Here is a 26,770-nt window from a genome sequence, read left to right on the forward strand (position 1 = left end):
TCTTTTTCAAGGCCTGCTGTCTTCTCTCAGCACCTCAAAAAATGACAGGAGCTGATGAAAGGCAGGACGCTTTTCTGGCAGCTGGATGAGGCAAAGATGATGGATAAAGTTAATTAGTTACAAATGCATACAGAAATTCGGAGAGACAGTGGTGTTAAGGGACAAAGAAAATTAATTTTTTTAAAATATTTTTCTTCTGTTGCAATAATTTATTCTTCTTTCTTTACATTAATATTTTTCTCAAATTTCTGCCAATAATATTTAAAAAGTCTGTAATCACTGTCATTTCACGGTATCACCAACAATATGCCAAATGGTTCTTTGCTGTGGGAGAGGGACAAGTCATGGTCCACAGAAAACAGACTAAAATTTAGTTGAAGAGAAACAATAAATCGGGATAGTTCTTGGCACAGCAGACACATCTCTCAAGATAACATCAGCATGATCAGCATTTGACTCCTGGAAGACTCACAGATGGGATAACCTTCTCCTTCCGTTCTAAGGGTGGTTTTTTTTTCATGCAACTTCAGCTATCTAAAAAGGTAGAGGTCACCTCTAAATTAATTAAGATACTTATATATAAACAGAAATAACACATATTCTATGGTGGCTAAAATAGACGGGAAAAATGGTCATGGGGACATACAACTAGTCATCCTGTAATCATAGGAATTTAACTCAGAATTCAAATTTTAAACCAATAAATTAGTGAGAAGAATCTTACCCTGTGTCTTACATTGACATTGAAATGCATTTTAATGTACATGCAGATGCACATACCTCATGCCAGCAGTTGTACATTATCTGGTAGGTGATGTCTGAAACCAGTTGTGGTCTATAAAGTCTGTATCCTTGAGAAACTTTCTCAATCACCTGCATGTTATCGTACAGCTCATAGGGCTGCTTTCCCAAAGTGAACACCTCCCACATTAAAATACCTGCAGAAGTATTCACAGCAATGGAAGGAAAGAAACAAAAGACAAGAAACGAAAACCAAGAAATGTAAGAGAATCCTTCTTTCCCAAAACAAGATGCACATGCAATACATAACTGACTCCATGGAGAGTAATGACCAAAAATACAAACATTCCCTTATGTATGACCAAAAATACAAACATTACCTGATGTAAGTGTGTACATATACACAGTGTTAGAGAAGGAAAAAGGAAATGACAGTTACAGTTATGCATTTTCTTTATAGAATAAATCATAATGAATATTTTAATGATTGTTTGAAGTGGGTGAGACATAAACTTCTTTGGCACCAGAAAGATTCTCAAATGCTTTGTGGTCTATACCACACATACATATAAAAAGTGGATTTTACTGAAGCAATCGAAACACTGGATAGTATAATAATCATTCATTCATAAAGACTCCTTTGCTGGAAACTATTTTTCTTGAAACTAAACAGATAGATAAAGTTAAAAAAAAAAATGTTTATTTATTCACAACATAGAATCATAGAATAATTAAGGTTGGAAAAGATCACAAAGGTCATCTAATCCAACCAGCAGCCCATCACACCATGCTGGCTAACCACGTCTCTCAGTGCCACATCCACATGGTTCTTGAAAACCTCCAGGGACGGTGACTCCACCACCTCCTTGGGCAGCCTGTGCCACTGCCTCACCACTCTTTCCAAGTGGAAATTTTTTCTAACATCCAAATTTATTATTAATAGTGGAATTATTATTTTTTTCCAAGGAGAAATGGACTGGATCTTGAACTTCCCTCCAGCTTCAAGATCGGAGCTTTTCAGTGTCACAGTGAGATCAGAATAAAACAATACCTGAATCTCACCTTTCCCTGATGAGAACATGAAACACCCAAGATTATTTGTCCTCAGACATCTGCTTTTGGGATGTGAGTACCTTGGTTCAGTTCTTTAGCCCTTCAAAGACTCACTAAGTTAAAGCAGTCAAACCAAGACTGACAGATCCAGCTCTCCCCTTGCTTCCACTGCATCAGTGGGGAGTGGTAAAATGAGAAAAGACCCTCTGAGGGAAAATAGTGTTTTCCATTGAAGTTAATGCTGATATTGAAGTTAATGACAATAATGCCTGGAGTCAGGATTTCACCCATAAGAACAAAAAGCAAATCCATCTTTTGATTTAATCGCATATATTATAAAAGCCTTGTGAAGGGCACAATTGAGCTGTTTATCTGCTAGGCACATTAACAATATTGGGAGACGCAAAAGTTAAAGATAAAAAAGAAGTATAGCATTTTTGGAGGCACTTTCATCTGCTTTATTCATCACTGATCAATCTCAAGAACAATGGGTTGCCAAACTTCCATCAAATCATCTGCTGCTAACATCATCCTACTGATGGAGCAAACCCATGTAAGTGGATTTAAGGCCGCTCACAAATGGCTTCCCTTTCCTTGCTGTTTTTTTCAGACTTTTAAAAACACTGGACAGACCCTGCAGATTTTTAAATCATAGCTTGAAAACCACTGAAATAGAACTTCAAATGTTTGAAATTCCGGCACAGAAAGTGATCTGCAAATGAAGATTTTTTTCCAAGATGCAGCGACCCAGATCCTCTGGCACATCTGGTCCATGCACAGCATCCATTCTGACCTCTTGGAGTAATAAAACAGCTCTTTGATTTGGCAGCTAAGGTTTATGTTCTACAGTCAAAGACATTGTTTGATCTCCAGTGCCAACATTTCCCATTAGTGCAGCATACAAAACACACACTCCTCCTGGGGAGGAGTGGACAAGGTTTCTGTATGCCTAGAAGAAAAAACATTGGGCTAAAAATTCCAAAAATTCCTATTTTGATTCATAAAAATATTAAATGAGAGCATAAGCTGTAATTGCTTTTTATATTATTTCAGCATGCGTCTAGTATTTTCATATACTAAGATATTCAAACATGATAACATATACACATATGCATTTATATGGAAGATTCCATACATACCGAAGGCCCATACATCTGACTTGCTGCTAAATTTGGTGTAATGAAAAACTTCTGGTGCTGACCACTTCACTGGAAACTTGGTTCCTAGAGAACTTACATACAGATCATCCAGGACATACCTAAAATGGAACAAATGAACTTGGTTGTGGGTAGTTGAAGGAAAATTCTGGCCAGGAAAATCCCAGATGGAATTCCAAAGTTCAAAAGCATATGTGATACAGCCATCAGCTGTAGTCAATAGATCACATAGTTGTTGTCAACATATTAGAGAAATAATCATAGAATCATAGAACCATTGAATGGCTTGGGTTGGAAGGAACCTCAAAGATCATCTAGATCCAACCCCTCTGCTCTGGGGGTTTGTGCTTTGTTGCTTCCTGTTGCTTCCTGTTGCACTGTCACCTTGTGAAATACCTTATGTTCTTCAAGCTTGAACTTTCTGAACTGCAGAATGTGGCCATTTCCCATGGATATAACATCTGATACTGATGAGGTTTACAGCTTTGCAACTGCGAGCAGCCATAGTCAACCTTTAGGCATTTCTTATCCTCCTCATCTTCACCAGACTAAGCAGCGCTTGTCCCCTCAACCTTTCCTCAGAGGACTTGAGGCTGCTCATCCTCTCCCACTTCCTTCTACTGAGGCTGCTGATGCAGGTGTTTGGCCCATGGATCAAGCACATACCTTCTAGAAAAAGTAAACTGAGATTTCCTTAACAAACGTGAGTAGTGAAATCTCTCAGCTGCACCTAGCCTTTAAGCATTGAGTTTTTGAGACAGAAAAGTGTCTTTATTGTAACTCCATAATAGTTTAGAGACTACTTTATGGATAGGAAACACAAAAAAGATGTAGCACACTGTGACTTAACTTTATTAATTGCCTGTTTTTAGCTGATCACTACCAGTAAACTATAAGATATACTAAAACTATAGCTCCACAAGGCTACCACTTCTCTTTCTTACCTTGTCATCCCAAAGTCAGATAGCTTCACAGTAAGATTGCTGTCAACCAAACAGTTCCTAGCAGCCTTTAGTAGAGAAATTAGAAAATAGATGAGTAGAAGAAGACTGAAGTTGAGGAAATAATGTCACATCTTAATTTCTATCCACTAACATTTCAAAGAGTAATGAAATTCTTTAACTGAAGCAGCTAAGTTGGAAACTGTAAGGGATTAGTAAGTAACTCTCTTATTTTGCTTTTGACTACCAATTGAAAAACATTATTTACCATTACCTCAGCTTTACAAATGAGGATGATGAGAGATGAGTAAACAGAGGTGAGGAACCCACATTCACCTGGACAGACAGCAACAGATCTAGAAACTAAACTCTGTCTTTCAAAGTGCATCCTACTACAGGGCCTCCGCATTTACCAAGGAATCAAAAACAAGAAGGAAAACATTGATTTGATTATCCACAATGCATTATAAGCAAAGTAAAACAATAAAAATTGATATAAACAGTCTGGCTTATGAAAGTTTCATTAAGAAAATAGTTCTACATATGGTCACCAGGGAACACTTATCTGAAGTTGTATTTTCTGTCTCTTCATGCTCATTAATTTTTGTGATACGCTTTGAATCTACAGCTTGAAATCAAACTCATGTTTAATCTTTGTCTTCCCATGGTGTACAAACATTTCTCAGAGACTTTGTATTTACTACTTGAACACTGCTACCCACGTTGTCTGTCATTCCTCATTTCTGAAGGAAAGTGTGAAAATTCGTGATGTATGGATTGAACGACTTTGTTTGCAAATAGAAACAAATTTTTGAAAGCATCATCAAGACAGAATTTAAAATAGTACCTGAGGAGATGAGATCCCTATTGGAAAATTAAGCAAGTCTATAACATAAATCATTACCAAATATTCCAATATATTTCTGCCTGGAGTTAGAAGGCAAAATACTGCTACTGACTCTGAAATTTGTGTTTGTTCACTTTTAAAAGGCTCAAAAATAACTGCTTATTTCCCCAAAGACTTATGCTACCATTTTTTATAACTATATTTTGTATAAACTTTGGGTCCAGGACCTTGAAATGACTGACCCTCACATTGAGAGCAACTTGAAGTACTTTCTTGAAAACAGGGACTTATAAATGCGTTTAAAAGAGAAGGCAACTGCAAATTTTCAAGTTCTGTTCATGCTTGCAGTGTGCAAGAATAAACTCCCATTTATCCCAATAACATCTGTACTTGTTAAAAGAGAAAAGGTTCCCAATTAGATAAATTAGAGATTTATTTAACAGTGCCCACCATTATTATTGCTGCACCTCTATCTCCTGGAGGACTGAACCATCAGTTCAAATTGAACTTTTTGCTTTACTGATGTTGTAGTTGTGCTGCAAAGTGTTCATAAATCCCTAAGCCTAGAGCCCATACATGCAGGCAGCACAGCATGCAGTGCTGGGGACCTGCTAGCCCAGCTCTGAAACAGAAAGGTTAGCTTGTGGGCAGTACTGTTTACATGTGGCTATAAAGCTCCTAGCCCAGAGGTGCCTTGTACTGAGCCAACCAGGTGTCTCTGCTCTGTAGACCATGACACTTTTCAGGGGAGCACCAGTGCAGCTGTCCCTGGATTATGGGACAGAACTGTGTCTGTCTTTCTCATTTCATTTCTGCTGTGGGATACTTACCAAGTTTCTATGTATGAGCTGACAGCTCTCCAGAAAAGCCATAGCATCACAAATGTCATAGCAGATTTCCAGAAGCTGAAGGGGCTGTAATTCCTTCCCTTGAGTCTGTAGGTAGCTGAGCAAACTGCCATTTGGCATATATTCCATCACTAGGTAGATGGGATACAATTCTGAGCATACTCCATACAGTCTAACAAGTTTGGGATGATTAAGTTTCCTGAAATAAATGCAAATAAAACAGTAAGAGAAAGGATAGATATGATTGAGCATTTCTGTAAGTTTATTTCTTCAAATACTAATGCGGCATTCTCTGAGAAATTCTTGAGAATGAATGCAGTCTTATCTTAGACTTTAAAGCATTCATTTTCAAGAGGAACTGAGACTCCTGCTCATTACTGTGAAATTCAGTATTGATGACAACCAAAAGAGGTATTGATGAAATGTCAACTTCATAGCCAAAATCTCAAATAGAATTTAGCGGAGAAAATGTGCAGCCTTATTGGTGGGAGAAAATGGAACTGAGTGGGTAGGGTAGTCCCTATACCTGTAAGATTTCTGCTAAAACCATGTTGCCAAATTTTCGGATTCAGAATGGAGATTGTATCAGCTAGTTGACAGGAAGATACCACATACCTTCAGGACATGAGATAACAAAAATGTTCTTGAATTCATGTGCTTAATATCATTTAATGGAATTTCACTGGACATTCTAATACAATTATCTCTTTAGATTCAGAAACTAACACTTCAAATCACATCTTTATATTGTTGATATTTCCCAGTTGTTGACTGCATTCCTATCTGCAGGATGGCAAGAATGGCCTTCTAATCATTTCTGTATATGTGCTGAGGAAAGTAGTATTAAGTGACATATGTGAAACCTCTGATGTTTTGGAAGAGATGCTAGCTGAAACTTTTTGTAGGTTATCCCATCAGTTTGTGTGAAATTGTTTTGTTAATACTCCAAATGTTCTACATGGCTACCTATTTAGTCCATGTCTAATGTACTCAACATTATTTAAAGCCATTTTTAAGAGGAAATTATTTTTCCGGTGTCTGCTTTGCATTACTGATTAATGTTAGGAGAAATCATTGTTTCCAAATACGTAAGCAAAGCTTACATCATGGTCTGAGCTTCTGCTATGAATTCATCTTCTGACATTACTCCTTCTTTAATCATCTTTACAGCCACATTATATTGTCCCTTCCACTTTCCCAAATGCACTGCTCCAAACTGACCACTTCCCAGCTCTCTCAACGGCACAATTTCCTCTCGCTTCAGCTCCCAGATTCCTAGCAGGACAAAGAAATTTCCTTAAGCAAAAAAAAAAACAAACAAATGCAAGCATAATGTCCGTCATGTGCAATGCTGTTGTTTTCTCTGAAGGGCTACAAAATCATGGTGCACTGATGTAACATACCTGTCTCTCATCTCAGCTTTGTATTTGAAGGACACTAAACTTCCTACAAGTGTTTTTTTGCTACTGCTTAGGTTTAAGCCTTATAAGCAGTTTTGAGGAAGATTTATGCATCAAATAATAAATATTCCTGTAGGGGATTGGAAAACAAGCATGATTGTGCCAGTTAATATTGCAGAGGGGAAAAAAAATAAAAGGGAAACTCACATGGCATTTTATGTTCAATATAACATTTGACATAGAGTGTCTTAAAAAGGCATAACATAAATGTTATGTGGGCAAATTAAAATGGCCACAAAATGATGAGTTCAAAGATTCTGCAACTTTCCACAAGCCTGAAAGAAATAAATCACGATTTTCTTGTTTCAATTTTATTGGTGGCCAAGACTGACAGTATAAAATTATTTTCCTACCATTTCCCAATAAAGCTGTGGCTGGAACTTTATTTATTTGTGTTGATACCACGTGACGGAGCCTTGGCACCATACCTACAAACAAAACCCATTAAAACTCTCAATATATAACTCCTCTGAATCAAGTAGTATACAGGAAATTAATGCACAAACACGAACACGTACACCATCCAGGTAAAGACAACAATTTTTAGCAGCTTCATCATTTCACAAGACTAGGCACTTCAGGGTTTTCTAAGCAGTTTTTTAAACATCTTTTTTGTTTGTTTGTTTAAAAGAGTCAGTAAAATATCAAAACATTCAGTATAGAAAGTAAAGCAACTATTTCCATTATGAATATGATAGCTCAAGTCCCACCCAAATTCTCCCAAAAGATGCCTAAAAATTTGGAATATTCAGCATTGGAAGCTGTTTGTGTTAACTCTGAGAAGCACAGAAGACAAAGCCAGAGCCAATCAAGTAGAAAGAACACATAGGATTACCTGCTGAGTTGTGCTGGTGGTGGTATATCAGTTTGGGAATTGTTTCAAAACAGTGATTTTCAGTAAGGTAATACTTATTCTCAGGGGTTTTGTGCACATGGTAATGTTTGACTGTTCCTTTTTTACTTCTGAAAAACACAACAAAGTGCTGTGTGTGTTAGAGCCTTGCAAAGCGCCTTCCAGCCCATGCATTAATAGATTAGTTAGCTGCAGGACAAACTACAACATTCCAACCAAATAACTAAATAAATAGCAGATCTGATCAGGGAGACTGTTATATTTTCCTCCTTCATATTTATCCAGCCTTTACATCAGCTGGCTATTTAGGGCAGACTGAAGCACATTACAGAGTTTCGCTGCATACTACAATGTAGCCTATATTTGTCTCCCAACATTTACGTTCAGAGCCAATAGCTTCCATGTACTGCCCTCACAATGGCTCTACATCCAGTTCTGGATACCTATGAACAAAAGGACCACAGTCAGAATTAGTTCTAGTCAGAACTAGTCAGAAGTCAACATTTCCACCTCTTCTTCTGCTTTCCAACTTCTACTAATCGTTCCCTTCCCTCCCCTTCCCTTCCCAGAGCCAGTTCAAATAACTAATATGACCTGAAAGTGCTCGGGGCTCAACTTCAACACAACTTAGAGATTTTGTTGGAGACAACTTACACCAATTATAATTTCCCTTGCATGCTCATAGAAAGGATACACATTCTTTGAATACTCACTCATGAAATTTGCTGAGTACAGACACAGTATAAATTCCTGCCTGGCTAGATTTCCTCACCACAAAAGCACCTTCTTTCCCCTAAATGAAAAAAAAAACAAAAGAAGGAAAAAAAAAAGATGAAATTACAAGAATCTCTGAGGTTGGGATTCATCTTATTAAACTTCAGAATTTTACACTGGAATATCCATAGATGAGAAAAGATGTGACTAATATGATGTCCTTTAAGAGCTACTTTAAGACAAGACAAACTGTGCCTCAGAATTATTTATTTCTCCCCATAAAAGAGGTCTAGATAACTGGTTGTGGTACCCCAGTGTAGATGTTTAGAGTTAAGTGAGTTGTACTCCATCCCAGACATGAATCAAATGGTGTGCCATTTTGGTTTGATGCAGGCACAGATTTACTGCAAGGTAGACAGAAAGTAGTTAAAGCTTCTCCTCCCTCTATCCCTTCCAGAGGCAGTACGTGACCAGACACTGCTCCATACATTCCTTTTGAATAAGTTCTTTCTCTGCTATACTTAGTAGTCTTCACATAATTCATTAGACCAATGTCATTTTTCTTGCCGAAGTATTTTTGAATGGTAGAATAACTAAAAAGATTTTCACTGCATATTAATATATTTGGAATATTTATTTATTTTTGGTGGTATTCCAGTCCAAACTTTCACTACCCACTTTTACTTCTTTTAACAGCTTACCACACTAGATTAGATATTCTGTTTTTCAGAGTTTGTTTTTGAAGTGTATAATCTGCTCATCTGTACAAGAGAAACAATGCATCCAGACATTTTTTGGAGATCTGTTTGTCAATAATAATGGAGTACAAGAGTTTCTAGCAATGTGTTATGCAACAGCTATTTGAAGAGCATCAGCATCCTCTAGCTACGTACTATGGCAAAGACAGAAACTTCTCCTTGGCTGTTCATATACAAGCATTAAGGATATGTAATACCTTCTGATGGAGCAGCTGCTCAGATTGGGCACGGGAGATACCAGCAGCATACCAACTGTAAGAGAAGCATTAGGCTCGTTACTGACAGGCTGATTTCTGAGTAAGGCACAGCAGACTCATGAAAAATGCCATACATTGTAAATATTTTCAATAGTGCTTTTAAAAGCTAGAGCTGGGACTTGTCCTGCATGTGTAAATTTAGGCTGTGATAAGAGAGAAACCACTAGTTCCATCTGCTTCCAATGGACTTCTATACCTTGAGATATCGGGGCCCATGCTGTGACACTGGTTTTTTATAGTAAATCCTTACAGGAAGATCCTGCAGTCCTGGCACTCTACCAGAAGTAGCTTGTTTGTCCTGGATCAGGACATGTCTCTTTAACAGCTGTGAATTGCATAATTTCTCCTCTAATCTTCTGTTTTTCACAGTATTTGAGCAAAGTGAGAGATCCCCCACGGAGGAAACAAGACAAGCATACTATGTCAGATTGTTCTGGGGAGCTCACATAAAGCCTTTTTAACAGAAGTTCATTTTAAGAAGGATCCTTTTATTAGTGTAGGAGACTGATTTGTCCAAACACTTGTCTTTTTCCTGTCCAAAACCAAATTAATTCCTATTTTTGGAAGCCTGTGACCAGCGATGCTACTGATGACCTCAAAGCTGATGGCCCAGAGAGGTGGTGGATGCCCTGTTCTTGGAGACATCCGAGGTCAGGATGACATGGCTCTGAGCACCCTGATCTGGCTATTGGTGTCCCTGTTCAGTGCAGGGGAGTCAGACTATGTGATCTTTAATGATTCTACAACTTTATGTATCTAATTGTTACTACGAATGTAACATAAGTATATGGTATGCCATTGTTCTTTGTACATGCAGAGTGGAAATAATACTTCTCTCTAAAGAATCTCTCAGTTCTCATGAAGGTATATCCTACATACTCACTCATGCTGAGCCATGCTCTGTTCTTCTGCTGATGTGTGCTCACTGGCACTTGAGTTTTCCCTACAAAGAAAACAATACACTGAAATGATGAAAAACTGTAAATTGTTTTTCTCAGGTTAAATGCCACACTGCATGTATTTTTGAGTAATTGTTTCTATTGTGCCATGTTCCAAGGTGAATATTAAAAAAATTGAGATATATTTACCTCTCTAGATTTTTCTCTGACTTGCTAAACTCTTAAACAATCTTTCCCTACCACTGTACAATGTGTTGGAAAGAGAAATATGCTCTATCTGTGCTGTAGTAAGCAATGAAACTACACACCTTTACTGAATTTACAAAGAGATTGCATCTACCACTTCAAAATTTACATGGAAGATTTCCAATACTGTACAACCCTAAACTTTCCAAATAAATATTTTTAGCATGACAGACAATAGAAAGAATTCTAAAACAATTTATTGTGCAAAAATAACAGTGATTATGCTGCCTTTTACAGAATATTAATAAAACATTGCTTCTTTTTTTTTTTTTTTTGATTGGTTGGTTGGTTGGTTGGGTTTTTTGTTTGTTTGTTTGTTTTGTTGTTGTTTTTAAAGTAAGCCTCTGGATCCTATCTAGTGTGGTTTACTATAAGAAAATCTGTGAAGCCTCTATAAGGTTTTCATTCAAACGCTTTGACATACATTTAATGCTATACAATGTCATCTCAACTTGCCATTTTGCCATAAGGAAAATTCTAGACTGATTTATAATAGAGTTGAACTCACTTTGTACTGGAATGCTCACATACATACAAATGCATGAGAATGCTAGCAAGGCTGACATTTTAAAACTGAAATAAAAGTACAAAGACTGAAATCCTAGCATATTGAAGACAATGGCAAAACCCTATTGATTTAAATGAAAATAGGTGATGGAGGATGTTTTTTGCATTGATGTATGAGTCAAGAAGACAAATTGCATTTGATTCTACACCTTGCAGTAAATTATATGCTTAGTACTCAGAAGGTTACTTAAGAAGAAAAATATTCCAAAAAATTTGCCCAATCTTTTCTTGAGTGGCATGGAGAACATTTAAGCAGTGGATGGCTGCATATTGATTCACCTTGGCTCATCCTCATTCAGAAATAACTTTCTCAAGTAAGTGCTTGGTACAAAACCTTCATTCCTGAAAAATAAACAGTTCACAGTTCAGCTATCACGTATGATTGCATCTTAAAATTGGTCACTTAAAATAGGAAAAGGGATTAATCAGACAGACGCTTGTTAGGATGCCACTAACAGAAATGCTCATGGTTAAAACATTTCTGCTTTTTTTTTACATGACATGGAGAAAATGCAGAGGTAATTTGTTTTAGAAGACTATATTTCAACAAATTACGCTTTTCAGTAGTCACTGAAATGGCTTATATCTCAGTGATTGGCGTCATCATATGGGAGATTGGAGCAACTGTTCAACGATATCATTACATGCCATCTCCATTGCTGTGATGAAGGATGCAAGTGACTAATAGATGCCAGCAGAGTATCCAAGATCAGACACAGAAAGTCAGCAGGTAGGTTCAGCACTCTTTCCCACGCAGTGCCAGATGCAGTTGAGAAGCTAAGCTAAGTGAGTATGGGCAGCTGAGCTAGCATATGAAGCAGTTGGCAACATGGCATGTTGGACTAAGTTATGAGGACCCATAGTCATCTATAGTGGTAAGGGAATGGACTGTATGCTGTGCCCACCAAAAAAAAACAACAGGGGAAGTAAGGTGTGTATTTGCATATGAATGGAGACAGAAAGAAAGGGTTTCTTCACTACAGATCTCAGTAGAGCAAGAAGAAATCCAAGAATGCATGAAATCTTAAACAGGTTACTGCCAACTGTTTGTTCCTACTACATTCAAAACTCCAACATCTTTGAAATTTCCAAGTAGAACTTTAAGATTTTGCTATGCTATATATGGAGTTTGTCCTTGCAGAATCAGTGCTGCAAAAGCCTCAGTTTCACAAGCCAGAGAAAAAAACTATAAATGATCCCCATTCTCTTGATTTCGTTTTGCTCCTTTATTCATCTCAGAGCCCTCTGTTCAGGCTCTGTTAGCAGAGCTGCCTATATCATATGGTTTTGCATAGCCATCAACTTTCCAGTGATGACATTTAGCAGCGAATCTCAGCTTACTGATTTATCATTGTCTTTGAATTGCTGGGGTTGTATGCTGCTTTCTTAATCCAAACAGCATGCCACTCCTGTCAGCTATAAAATACAGACACTTTAACTTAAGGTTGATTTATTTGTTTGCTCACTTGCAGATGTAAACTTGATCAATGAGTTATGAATGGATCAACTAATTCTGTTCTGTTCCAAACCAGTTTGGATATCCCCTTGCTTAAAAATTCTTCCCTTCCACATTTCTGTCATGTACATGAAATCAAATTCAGAGAGTATCCATCATGAGACAGACAAGAAGTCGTATCTCTTCTAGGCAGCTCCTGTTTGTTGTGTTGCCTTTGTCTCCAGCATACTCTGAAAGTTGTTTCTTATTTAATGACTTGGGAAGCAATTTTCTTTTCTGCCCCAGCTGGATGTTAATGAAAAATTTTGTATTTTAAGCAGTCAAAGGGGATTCTCCCAGTTGTGAACCTCAAAGAGAACAATTCAATGCTTCTGTTCAGTGCTGGATGGAACTGTTTCAACAGTTCTTGCTGGTCTCCAGTACTATCACTGCTATTGCAATAGTGATGGTGTTGGTGCAAAGTCTGTGAGGAGAGATGTTCTCTTCTTATTCATGAAGACTAAATAGTTGGAAATAAATGGCCAGCTTCAGAGTGCACAAGCTCTTCCTCAGGCACATGACAGAATTAAAGCCACTGGATAGTATTTTAGCTGGCACACAGGCAATGACTACAGTAAATCTCACCCAGTCTGGCAGCCAAGAATAATAATGAAAGTGGAGTTGTGCAGAACACAATGAGGCTTCTTTAAAAAGGTTTAAAAGCTGCTAACATAGTTCCAAGCTAACGCTAGCTCTATAGATCCTGTAAGGCACTGGGACTGCCTGCAGTGCTGTCTACGAGGATGAGACACATAGACGATCATGATCATGGAAAAGAAGTATAGTGCAGTGCATACTTACCCTTCCAAATCTCTTACTTTCCACCAGGCAAAATCTTCCTCATGCAATACATGGTATTTATTGCTTTTGACAAGACGGATAGCTGAATTTCCTGAGGGTTCATAGTTGCATTGGGCCACAGCCATATTTAGAATTCCCTTGTTTGATGATACAACCTGAGGCAGGCTTCTACGTCTCAGCTTTTGAAGACAGAAGAAATAAAATTATGAAGAGATAGAACACAGAATAAAGTAAGAAAAGAAAAGCTACATACATGATCACATATATCTTCAAAATGGATAACAATGTAAGAAAATTAATCAAAGCTAAGAATATGGGTACAGGAAAGCACCTTTTTTTCTCATTCATGTAGAAGAACATTATAGAAACTGTTGTTCATATTTGTGAGATGGGTGGATACAGAGCCAAGTTCCATAATAATGACACCCAAAGCATTACATGGAGCGCAGGCTGACACAGCTGTCGTAGTAAGCTCTCATTAACAAGATGACATAATAGACTGTACTCAGACCAAAAGCCTGACATCATCTGAAGCTGATAGAGTTTACTGAGCAATTGCAATTCATGTGCATTAGACAACATGTGAGCAAACAATTTTACTGTGCAATTAAAGTGCGATTACATCATATTGTATCAGAAAACTAACACAGCAGCACACTATTGTAACTTATGTATATATATTTTAATGACTGTTGATCAATACTAATAATTACCATAAAGCACAAGAGATATTCATCAGTCATTTCTACTAATCCCTGAAAGAACAAGCTACGTGGTTCTAAATTGTCCCCTTTCCTTATAATGTTTTATTGACCATGTTGGATGTTTCTTTGTTAAGCTTATTAGATACAAGGAACCCCACTTGGTTCCTTCTCTATGCAGATTTAAACACGTATAGGTATGTAACTATAGGATTCCTATTTAACCCACATCTTCAGGTGAAATGTGCCTTCCTACAAAATTTCTACCTATCACCACTGTTCGTTTAGGAGGTCTACAAAAACAGCTTGGGTGAGAAGCCCGATTTTTTAGTTAGTTTACATGAATCTAACCATAAGCAAAAAGGCATCTTAGATTTAGGCATTAAAATGTATTTAGAAATTGGTGAAATCTCGTAACTGAGAAAATCAAGGCATTCCAATTCTGTAATAGGGAAAACTACATGTGAAAAACACTGACAGCAAAAGGTGGGGAGAAATAACAAAGACTTGAGAGAAGAGGCTCCAAGTGCCAACTATTTATTTTATGCAATCATTTTATATTGAAAAGCACTGTAATGCAATACTGGGTAAGAATGCCAAGTGCTCTCAAGCAGGCTGTGATTCCTTTAAGTCAAATCTTAGCAACCACAGTATTGTGTGCTTGCTTGTTTCATCTTCATTGATATTTCTTTACTTAATTTAAGCAAAGAGAAACCAAGATGCCAATTGATCGACACCGTGGAGCCAGAAGACATGCAGGATCTTTCCAGTAAACACAATGAGCTTCAATCTGATCTCACTGAGTTCCCATGGCAATGCTCGTCTGTAAAGATCAGAATTCTCACTTGCCTAGACTTAGACCTGTTATTCATCAAGCATTATTGCTTCAGCACATGAAGTCTATTTCCAGTTGGCCATGGCTGACTTCAGTGGAAGGGAGCTTTTGGCTTGTAGACCTTTGTTAAGCATGATCAGAAAGATGGAGAAAATTATAATGCATTTTCATAAAAGCATCCAGTAATATTAAAGCAAGTAAATCTTTAGTGAATGTATTTATGGGCTGATTTGTACCTCTGAGATATGGCTTTGGTAATTTTTTGAGATTGAACTGTTCTTTCTTAATCCCCTGTTTTGTTTATGGAATAATCAGTGTCATGCTTTGAGGAAGCTTTCATCTTTTCGTGAAACAGGAGAAAGTGCAAAGTGTTGGCCAAAGTAAATGGCAGAAATAATTATGATCAAATAAAGGAGTTTCCTCTTGCTAACCAGACAGGGGAAAGATCCAGCCAAAGATGAGCACATCAGATTTGCATCTCTTTAGGTTTTACTGCTGGATTTGTACTTGTCTTTTGCAATATTTCTGGATGGACTTCTGCGCAACCTGGTACAGATTAATGTTTTAGTTTGTGTCCTTACATAATGCTTTCCATATCCAGCACTGGTTGAAAGCCCTAAAGCCTATACTTTCCTAATAGTAATTGAATACACCTTGTTACTTCCCTTATGCTAGCAATGATATTATTGTGATTTCCACATTGATGACTTTATCACCACCATCTAGAAATGAGCTTTAGGTGACAAGCTGAGATGTCAGCTTGGTAGGTGTGATGGGCAAATGTGGTATGCCTACTATCTGCAAAACCATGTTCCCATGGTACAACCGGAGGTATGTGTTGCTTCTTTTACTCTTTCAAAAAAACTTGTCAAAAAATTAGCACGAGGTGATATGTGTGTGTGCACTCAGTGGACTTCTACCTGGCCTACAGACAGTATTTGATATTGCAAAGACAGTGCCTGACAGGCACCAGCAGAGATGAAGACGTTTGTAAGACAGGAAGATCCTGTTTATCAAAGCACAGAGGAAATGCCTACTGGTCCCTCTGAAGGCATGGTTGTCACTTGTATTCTCTGTAATAGCATCACTCTTTAGGAACTAGCTCTTCGGTGGAAATGGTGTAATGTTCAACTGATGAAAGGGATGGAGACATCAAAGGTGTAAGCTGTAAAGAGAAGAACTAGTGCTTCTGGGGGAGGAAAAAAGAAACAAGACTTGCCAGGACTGGAGAGGTGAGGGATATGAAATGGGAGGTAGATGGAAGGATGACTGGCAGTTCAGTTGTACCTTTGATGACCAGTCTGAGTAGTTGAAATGATAAAGTAGAATGTGCTGAAAGCTTCTAGAAGTAGCTCTAGAGCTAAATATAGATTGCTGACTGCTCCTCGCCATGAAAACTCAATATTAGCCTTATAAGTCTGATCTGTATGATACAGCTTGGGGAAATGAAGTCAAGTTGTTCTAACCAGATGTGGTACTTATTATATCTGCATTTGCTGAAACTGTTTTAGAAGTATCAACCTTAAAATTGTCACATTCCTGCATTTTAAACTCCCCTTCCAAAATAACACCTTTGAAATCAAGCAGATAATGAAAATAAATCATAAAGACCTAGCAGAAGCCAGCATGTTCAGCAGAATATTTGCATGACTGATGATCTCTCCAGATAGACAAAGCATCTCCTGATGGAAGCCAGGCAAGCAGACCGCAGAATTCAAAACAAGTTATGCTGCTGCATGTTCACAATGCCATTACTTTCAAGTATTATTAACAGAAAAAAAATATCAAAAGCTTCTTTGATCATAGCCTGTTTTCAAGGCTTTATTATTATTTTTGGAGCTCCATTTTATACCTCACGGTTTTGTCTTGTTTCTTGATACTCTATGCAGTTCTTAAATCCTTAGTTGTTATGTCAATTGTATACATAAGAATTCAAGCTTTTCTTCTTTTTTTTTTTTTTTTTTAGTTTCTTTCTGATCAACAGAAAGAAGCAAGGAAATGGGCCCAGAATGCATTCTAAAGATATAAACCACAAACCAGAAGACAAATGAAAAGAAGGCAGGAGACATAATTTAAAAAAAAATCTCACAATTTTAAACCCAATCTGGTTTACTTTTGGAGGAGCCTAGACTAGTGATCTGAGAATACGCAGACTATTCTGCTAGCCTTTTTTTAAATACATGAAGATCAAACAACACTGTTCTCTTCTATTTCCTTGTCAGTTTTACCTTCACCTCACAAAACTTAGTAACTTGGCTGGGCAGTGAAATTAAGGTAAAAAATAATAAAATATCCCTTACTTTTGTATAGAAAGAGAAACATAGGTTACTCTGAAAGTAATACCTCCTATTTATTGTCATGGAAACTACAACAGTTACAAAGAACACAATAACACTGTCTGATAGTGATACTTCCATGCCATTTTGTCAAATTGCCCCTCTGCTGCCATCTGTCATAGAATATTGGCAAGAAGGTTCAACCTCTACTGCCATACCACCCACAACCGCCTCTAACATCGTGAGTCAACATAATAAAACAGGAGGCATAATTTTCAGTACATCACTCATAGAAGAGGAAATAAACATAGAAACAGATCTTCCAGTCTCTGCTTTATTCTTATTCCTTCCAGCTTTTCCCTTTTTCATCAAGCACCTTGCTAAACTGCAGCATGCAGTGTCTGTTTGTTTGTCTGTTTTTTGGCATTCTGGTGTCTTGTTTGCCTTCTGAGTCTGTTCGCTTAGTTTTCACAGATGGACAGAGAGCAAGGCATACACTTCTGGTTTACTGTCTGGTATAAAGTCAAGACATAGGTAGGAGTACATATGCATCTCAGAAGCACTTCTCAATTCATTAACTTACAGTATGTTTCTGTTAAGTTGAGCTAAACAGATGTGTTTGGTACGCCAACAGATTCCTAAAGTGGCACTTGTACTCCTGACCCAGCCTGCTGGAGCAGTGTAACTTGGGAATTGCCTGAGAAAGTGCTGTTTATCCACCATTTCTCATTTAAATTAAGTCATAGAATCGTAGAATCACTAAGGTTGGAGTCCAACCATTGACCCATCACCATCATGGCCACAAATCTCAATATAATTGTACACTTCAGTTACTATGTTTTCTCCAAGTACTAGAAACACCATTTTCACTGGGAAGTGTGGGAAAGTGGAGTTTGGGACATGTGTAAGAATGGGGACCTCCTATGCTCTAGAGAACTAATTTTGATGGCATTCACTAAAAGATGTCACTATAAAGGCTGTAGTGTCTACTACCACCAGCTTGTTAAGTGAACTGGAAGTCACTGAGGCTTCCGCAGTTTGCCTTTTTCAGCACACTGAAGACAGAGTTGTGTTCCTCCTCCTGATATGCTGTTGGACATCGGATTGCAGTACCTTGATCAACAACTGCTTGCATGGGTTGATAATGATATGAGGAGGGACAATGGTTTTAAACTGAGACAGGGGAGGTTTAGGTTAGATGTTAGGAGGAAGTTTTTCACACAGAGGGTGGCAACGCACTGGAACAGATTGCCCAAGGAGGTTGTGGATGCCCCATCCCTGGAAGCATTCAAGGCCAGGCTGGATGTGGCTCTGGGCAGCCTGGTCTGGTGGTTGGCGACCCTGCACATAGCAGGGGGGGTTGAAATTCGATGATATTTGAAGTCCTTTTCAACCCAGGCCATTCTATGATTCTATGATGACCATATATTAGAGATTGAGACCAACTTCCAGGGATAGCCTGCAATTCTCCCATCTTATTCGACTCCCTGTCATCAGTACCAAGTCTTTCTGTACAGGTTGATACTCAGAAGTTTGACCTACCAGTGTTTGAGGGACTGGAGGCAGTGGTTTCACAGACCAGGTTGTGCAACATAGAGTCACATCTGAAAGACAGGGATTAAAAAGCATACTTAATACATATTAATACATAATTTCAGCAAGAATTATTTATCGCTTGATGCTTTCTCACTTGTAGGACTACATAATGGCAGCAACAACACTGACATTTCTTTTCCCTGTGACATAGAACTGCTTTAATTCTGTACTTTCCAACTTTCTCTTAATTCATCTCAGTATCTTTTAAAAGTCCATTAGCCATTGTTCTCATCTATGCCAAGTTTCTGAAAAAGGCACTTGTAGGCTATGAAGTGGTGATTAAGAATACTGCTTTCCATTACCCAGCAGCCAGAAGACTCAGGCTGTCTGGAGTTTCCCCTACACAGACAATCTTTCCCTGTGCTCTGCATGTCTCCAACTAACAACCTCAGGAACTCATTTAGGAACAAATATAAAGTAGACACAGCACAATATCTTGCACGCATTATTATCTCTGGCAGAAATGAAGCGTTCAATGTACCAAAACGCTCCTTGTAATTCTTCTCATGGATAAGACATCCATGGCTGACTGTGAGGTATTTCCTTGTCCTTACAACAGACTGGGGGTTTCACGTCCCTCTTGGCTCATGTAACAAATGGTTTGGAAGCTATATGAAGCTATTCAAATTACTGTTACAAAACAGCTGACAACTCTTTACATTAGCCAATGTTCCATAAACTGTATTAAGAGCAGATAAGACTATATTTTCAAAAGCAAATGCTTCAGTGTTATTGGGAGTATAACAGATACAAATCAGGTTCTAAACTATGCACACCTACAGTTTTTAATTTGTCTTTTAATTTTGGGTACATACATTTTTGATTGTGACATTAAATGCTCAAGAACAAGTTTTGATAATGATTGAAATTAGTAAATCTATTAGTGCTCTAAATTCCAAATAATCCAGCTTTACAAAGCTGAAAGCTAAATATTCATAATTCACCATTGTGTTTTCAAAACATGAGTTGGATTTCCATTAAGCATGTATATAAGCACGAGGGAATTCCCTTTTGACAATGTGAAATCTGGGAGTGTACTATTCTATAAATTTTCCTATCTCAGTATTCATAGATAAAACATGGAAAAACTCAATAATAACAACTTTGTTTAATGAGAATACTTTACAAAAGGATATTAAAAGAAAATACATATATATACATATACATATACATATACATACATATATATATATATATATAGCAAGTTAAATCACATTGTTTCTACCTGTCTGGTTGTGGGAACCTCATCAACTGAGGAGTCTTTGAGCATAATGCTACAATTTATCTAGAGATTTTAAGCATAAAGGAGAAAATACTTCCATTTTGACTATTTCGTGGGTAAAAATGTCACCATCTTCTTAGATCAAACAAAACAGATATCATTTTCGTAGAATCATAGAATTATTTGAGTTGGAAGGCCATCTAGTCCAATTCTTCTGCAATGAACAGGAACACCTACAGCTTGATAAGGGTGCTCAGAGCTCTGTCCAGCTTCACCTTGAATGGCTCCAGGGACAGGGTACCAAACACCTCACTGAGCAAACTGTTCCTTACCACCCTTATTATAAAAATCTTCTTCCTTATATCCAATCTAAATCTCCTCTTTTTTAGTTTGAAACCATTTCCCCTTGTCCTATCACAACAGACACTGCTGAAGAGTCTGACCTCTTCTTTCTTGTAGCCCCTTTTCAGAAAGAAGGGGAGAAACTCTTTAGCAGGGTCAGCATTAGTGTTCCCATTTGGATTCAGCATGTAGTGAAAAGCATCACTGAGACTACATAAATAGAAACAAAAGAAGACATTACATTTCTCCCAAGTTGTACATCCAGGGGCCGTTTTACAAGTCTGATTGCAACAGAGAAACCTCCCATTGGTGAAGAATCTTTTATGATATTTGCTTAGTAAATTGGTATTTTCTTTAATTTCTGGAAAACATAAAGAGAAAAAAAAAACACAGTAAACACGAAAAGCTGCAACACTGAAATCTTCCTTTTGCTTAATAGAACCTGCTGCACTCAACTGTGGGACCTCCTAATGCTTATTAACTCCTAGCTGTAGACACACATCCTCATATTTCATTTTCCATCCTATTTTGTTCTCTATTCTATATTTCTTCATATATGCACAAGTCTGAATTCCACACCCACCAGCTACCTCCTTTTTTGACATCTGGGTGTCAAGACACAGTGCAGTCCTATGAAACAATCAATAGACAAAGTAGGATCCAACAGCTATGATTCCAAACCATGCATCTTACAAATATTTCACAATCAATAATAAAAATTATATATTTTTTAATATCAAAATATACTGAATATTTTCCTGGAACTATCTACTGTAAGAAAACGATACTTCGTGATACTCAGTATCAGATACCCAATACCTGAAATGGCAAATCCAATCTGTTTATCTGCTAAAATATATCTAACATTTAAGCATACCAAAGGGAAATGCTATCAAAGAAACATTTAATTTATAATCCAAACATTGCTTTACCCTACAAAACTAGCCCCAATGCAATTACTGTGCTAGTGATATATTAGTTCTGCAAGTCGTAACAGCATTTTTGGCTTCAGAAGACAGCTAAAAGAAATGTGGGATGAGTAGAGTGAGACTTTAAAAAGTGATTGCTTCTGGACAGGGTTCCAAAGCTCCTGAGGTGACCTATTTTTAAACCCTAAATTCTTGAACATGCATTAGAGGACAGAAAGGATCAGCACATCTTTGGTGACCAGTATTTTTATGCACTTATTAAAAGGCTTGTAGGCAGCTGAAATGTTTTTGCTATTATTTGCCTTACAATCATTACAAATATAACACACTATCTTATACTTTGCAAATTTTATTTTAAAAGATTTTACTTCAGAATCATAGAATCATAGCATCATAGAATCACAAGGTTGGAAATGACCTATAAGACCATCCAGTCCAACCGTCTCCTTATCACCACTGCCACCACAAGCACTAAACCACATCACGCAGCACGTCATCCAGACACCTCTTGAACACTGCCAGGGATGGCGACTCCACCACCTCTCTGGGCAGCCATTCCAGTGCCTGACCACTCTCTGAGAGAAAAAGTTCTTCCTTCTGTCTAATCTAAACCTCCTCTGATACAACTTGTGGCCATTACCCTGTGTGCTGCTCGTTGCATGGGAGAAGAGGCCAAATCCCTCTTCACCACAACCTCCCTTCAGGAAGTTGTACAGTGCAATGAGGTCTCCCCTGAGCCTCCTCTTCTCCAGACTGAACAATCCCAGCTCCCTCAGCCGCTCCTCATAAGACTTGTGCTTCAGACCCCTCACCAGTTTCATTGCCCTTCTCTGGACACGCTCCAGGACCTCAACATCTTTCCTGTAGTGAGGAGCGCAAAACTGAACACAGTAAGTATACCAAAACTGGTATACTGAAACAGTTTCAGTATACCAAAACTCTCTATTAACTTGCATTGGTTGGAAGATACGACAAAAATTGGGAAATTTTAAAATGTTCAAAAATAATACCAAAATAAGCATTCATCTTTTAAAATTTCTAACTCATTCTTGAAAATACCAATGCATTTCATCCAAGTATGAGTAAGACTTAAAAAACGTGAGAATGAGTGACATAAAATGATAGAGTAGAGTACTTTCCTATCTCCCCTGAAGTTATTTGGTTATTTGGATACAGTAGCACAAAAGGGCTAGTGTTTACCTCTATGCAAAGCTGCGAGCCACTTGTTCCGTCTCTCTTCATCAGGTGCATAGACATAGAGCAGGCCATCTTTGTACACGATCTGGAAGAGGTTGCCAGCATGGTGAGAGCGTGCGACACAAAATCCAAAATGCCAGAACTTGGAAACCAAAATTAGGCTTTGAAGATTCGTTGATAGCAAACTTCTATAACTTAGCAATGTTTTTTGGAGGTCATATATAGTACTGTCATCACATAAGCCTTGCGTATACTGCCTTAACCACCATGGATCATATCCAAAAGAACCACTGAAGAAAAAAGGGGTATCACAGAATATTTATAGATAGACCTGTCTTCTCTGTATAAAAGACCTTACAATTCACAAAGAAACTCATTTTTTCCACTTCAGTTTTTCCAGACTCCTCTTCAAGCTTCTGGCTGTTGTTACACAGGCCAGCACCTGTCTTCAAGTACTCAGAAACAAACACTGAAGCAGAGCAAAAGCTTGGGGCAGTTTTGGATCAGGGAATTCTAATCCAAAGGTTATGCATTCATACTCTCTTGCCTTGGATATACGCTTTTCTTCTGCAAATTAGCTCAACTGCCTTTGAAAGCAAGTAGCTAGTATCTACAACCTCCCATAGTAAGTAGTCCATTAATTTAGCTATACAATATGAAAAATCAGCTTATTTTTCTTGTGTTCAGCGTACTTTCTGCTAGCCTCATTTGATGCCTATCTAATAATTACTAACATCTACTTTGCTGTTTGGGTGATGCTTAGTATAGGCAGTGTGTATGTGTTAAGTTCAGGGCTTCCTTTCCCTTGTATACATTGCTTTTCAGTCATCTGCAATGAATTTCAAGTATCATTTTATTGCTTTGTTCCTACACTGGAGAGCACTTGTTATTAAATGTGTACTCCCTCTCATGAGCATATCAGACTGATCAATCTATTTTCTGTCTCTTTATTTAGTTAAATGGTGGATCTCTGTGAGCTTTTCTTTTTAAGGCATGTTAGCCAATCCATTAGACACTCTCCTCTGACCTCCCTTCAGTTTACAACATCTTTCTTGAATTAGAGTCACCAGAACTAGATTCAATATTCTCCTGCAGATCACTGTAGTGTCAAAACAAAGGCAGTATAGCCTTCCTGCTTTTATTCAGTGTGTGCCTCTGTCAATGTTCAAAGATGCCATTAGCTCCTTTGGCCACAGCATCACACCGGAACTGATGAGAATCAGCTATCAGGATCCTAACCCCCCTCTTCAGCGATACATTTTCCCAGAATGGAGTCCCCCATCCTGTGACTATAGTGTGTATTCTTCTTCCCACTTATCTGAGTAGTGAATTCCAGAGATAAACACGGTAATTTAACACCAGTGCACCATTTGCTGCCACAAAAGTAGTGAGGGAAAAGGGAAAGGAAGAAAGGAATGACACTTAGGAGCAAGTAGGAAGTGAAAAACTAAGCATTTCTCAAGAGGATGTCCTTGGCCATGGCAATTTTTGCAGGGTCATGGATTAAGACGCTATCAAGCAGCCTGCTGTTGGTGGTTGTGCTGCTCCAGGTGGCACTCCAAGGGGATCTACTGCCTGCCTGTGCTCACAGAACTGATACTGATGGAGGCTCTGGGGAGAACATGCTGGGGAAAGAGATAAAAAGCAGCAAATCTGAAGTTACAGTTTCCTTATTTAATTCCTGAACAGTGCTTTGTGCAGCTACATCTTCTGGTACATGCACAAAGCATAGCCTTGAATTTGCTGAGGTCTAATAAAAGAATAGTAATCAGGCAGTCTTGAGTCAAAACCTCTACTTGGCATTGGGCAAAAAGATGGGAGTGGAGATAGTGGGAATTAAAATGAGATTTTTTAAGTCCCTAATTATGCTTTACAGATATCATAATCACATAAGTGTATTGATCTTTGTATTAAAGCAAATATGATAGAAATTTGAACATAAGAGAAAAAATTCTAGACCCAAATTTTGTCCCAGTCAAGTAAGAACATTTTAACAAGGTCACAACTTCAGTAACAAGGACAGATTTTCTATTTTTTGGAAATATCTGTGGCACTCAGCTGTAGCAGGTATCGGCAATTGGGACAGGAGTGATCAGTGTAATCCTAGGATGATTTGAATATTTCACATGAAATGAACATGAAACAAATTTCATGACTAACCTGAAAAGGATATTGTCTCACAGGAGGAGTTGATTCCTCAAGATTCACTGTCTCAACACATCGGATTTTCTCAATCTCAATGGACCCCTTCTTTCTTCCTCTTTTCTAAGGGAAAATAAAGCAGATTGTAAACTAATGTTAACTCAGTATGGAGTATTCTAGATTTACTGTTCTGTGCAATTTCATGTCTCAAGCTGGATAGGCCATGGTTTCATGGTTGTTAAATTTTAAAAGTAATAAAAAAACATTTTTGGTGGCCTAACCACATTTATATATCAATCAAATTCCTTTTAAAGTCAATTACAAATTATAGGACATGGCTTTACATCTGAGAAAACATCTTCTGCAACTGTAAGAGTACAGCTGCGAAAGGGGAATGAGGGGAGAAAGAAGGAGGAATGAAATGAAAGACACCTTAACTGCAAACCAGAAGCCTAGTTGTGGCATTCGTATTTTTTGCTAAGGTGCAGGAGCATATTCTCAAAGGGCTTCCATGCAGGATCCTAATGAATTATATAACTCACTGGAGGGACCCAAATGTACTAAGAAAGCAAAAACTTTGAAATAAGTTGCCAGGGTAATGTGTTTGCATTCACAACAGGAGATCTGTTGAGTGAAAGCTACCCTCATGTGATGCACAGTCAGTCTCTAAAAATCGATAGCTTAACCATCTGCTTTATACGAATGAGGGATAAGATTGGGAACCAATTATACCTCACACAAGTAATTTCTGAAGCCACTTATTTATATCACTTCAGAGGGAGGCCTGCATGAGGAGAACATCCCAATTCAAGACGATATGTAAACATATGCCACTGTTAATTACTTGCTTAAGTTTTGTTGTCTTGCAAAGGATGCAAACAGATGCTCAATGGCAAACATAGCTGTAAGCAGCCAAGTGATTTCCTGAACTGAAAATAGAATACGTTGCCCTCTAGTTTTTCAATTTTACTCAAGACAAAGTACACCTGCTATTCTAACGCATCGCTCCTAATCAATTTTTGCACCAGAAGAATGAGGTGATGGTAGGAATGTCTTTGAATAGTTTACTTAAGAAAATGACTTTTTACCTCTTTGCCATATTCGTAATAAGCAAGGCTTGTTTTTGTCAGAACAAACAACCTTTTCTTGTAATTAGCTGGTGACATTTTTCTCTTCTGTTGTGACTTCTTTAAAAGAAGTTCTTCTAGAATTATCTTTTTCTCCATTTTACTTCCCTAAAAGAATACCATAGAAATTTTTATTATCACTATTAATAAATATGACAACACCAACTGTAGAAACAGCAGTAAAGAATATATTGAGTCATTGTCTTCCATATGTGTTTTCAAATTCAGTGGTAATACATGATTACAAAGCATGTGTTTAAAGCTGCATAAACAAACGAAGTTGATTTACTTATTCTTCAAGGGATTCAATCACATAGGAAAATGAAGATAAATATATACTGTATTTCTAAATAAGGCACTTCTGTTACTTCATTGTCTGAGCATCTCTCCTTCTACAGCCATGCACGCTTTCTGGCAAAGAGCACAGTCTACTTTATGCACAAATGTATTACATCTGCAGCATATTACGGAAGTCATTACAGCAGCAAAGAGAACAACAACAACAAAGAATACCCTTCTATTTACAGACTAGAAAAACAGACCTAGTGCTGACAAGTTTGTTCCCTGAACTGGAAATTTCCCATTTCTTTCTTTCAACTGTAACAAATGCACATTTATGGAATGGTGACAGGTAGAAAAGTTCAGGAAGCAAAAATCTTGCACCACATCTAAGTACATGCTTGAGTGTATTTTTCTTAACCTTGATAATCACACAATAGCAAATACTAGGAAGGATGAAATCTATATTATTTCTATAAGCTTAGTA

The 26,770-nt window shown here is 37.7% G+C and overlaps 1 protein-coding gene across 1 annotated transcript; it reads right to left on the minus strand.

The window, feature by feature from the left end:
• On the minus strand, positions 1–26,103 carry BMX (BMX non-receptor tyrosine kinase). Its single transcript, XM_042810369.1, has 17 exons — positions 25,966–26,103; positions 24,896–25,000; positions 22,739–22,820; positions 20,851–20,970; positions 18,992–19,053; positions 13,638–13,816; positions 10,513–10,572; positions 9,570–9,624; positions 8,614–8,693; positions 7,883–8,010; positions 7,401–7,475; positions 6,691–6,862; positions 5,570–5,786; positions 3,896–3,960; positions 2,934–3,052; positions 781–938; positions 1–81 (listed from the first exon to the last, which is right to left on the minus strand). The coding sequence occupies exons 1-17, from the start codon at positions 26,101–26,103 to the stop codon at positions 7–9; spliced, it is 1,890 nt and encodes a 629-aa protein (XP_042666303.1). The 3' UTR covers positions 1–6.
• Positions 26,104–26,770: the final 667 nt, after the last annotated feature.

Source organism: Centrocercus urophasianus, unplaced genomic scaffold (assembly GCF_019232065.1).
Source record: "Centrocercus urophasianus isolate 14NV4802_14NV808 unplaced genomic scaffold, USGS_Curo_1.0 seq_12, whole genome shotgun sequence".
NCBI classification, from domain to species: Eukaryota; Metazoa; Chordata; class Aves; order Galliformes; family Phasianidae; genus Centrocercus; species Centrocercus urophasianus.

Bases quoted from the DNA above. Each gene is read 5' to 3' on its own strand.
- BMX (XM_042810369.1), bottom strand. From the start codon at position 26,103: ATGGAGAAAAAGATAATTCTAGAAGAACTTCTTTTAAAGAAGTCACAA. The intron at 25,001-25,965 runs GTAAAAAGTCAT...ATTTTCCCTTAG, and splicing joins ATTACGAATATGGCAAAGAG to AAAAGAGGAAGAAAGAAGGG. The intron at 9,625-10,512 runs GTGAGTATGTAG...CTTCTCTTACAG, and splicing joins CAGAGCATGGCTCAGCATGA to TTGGTATGCTGCTGGTATCT.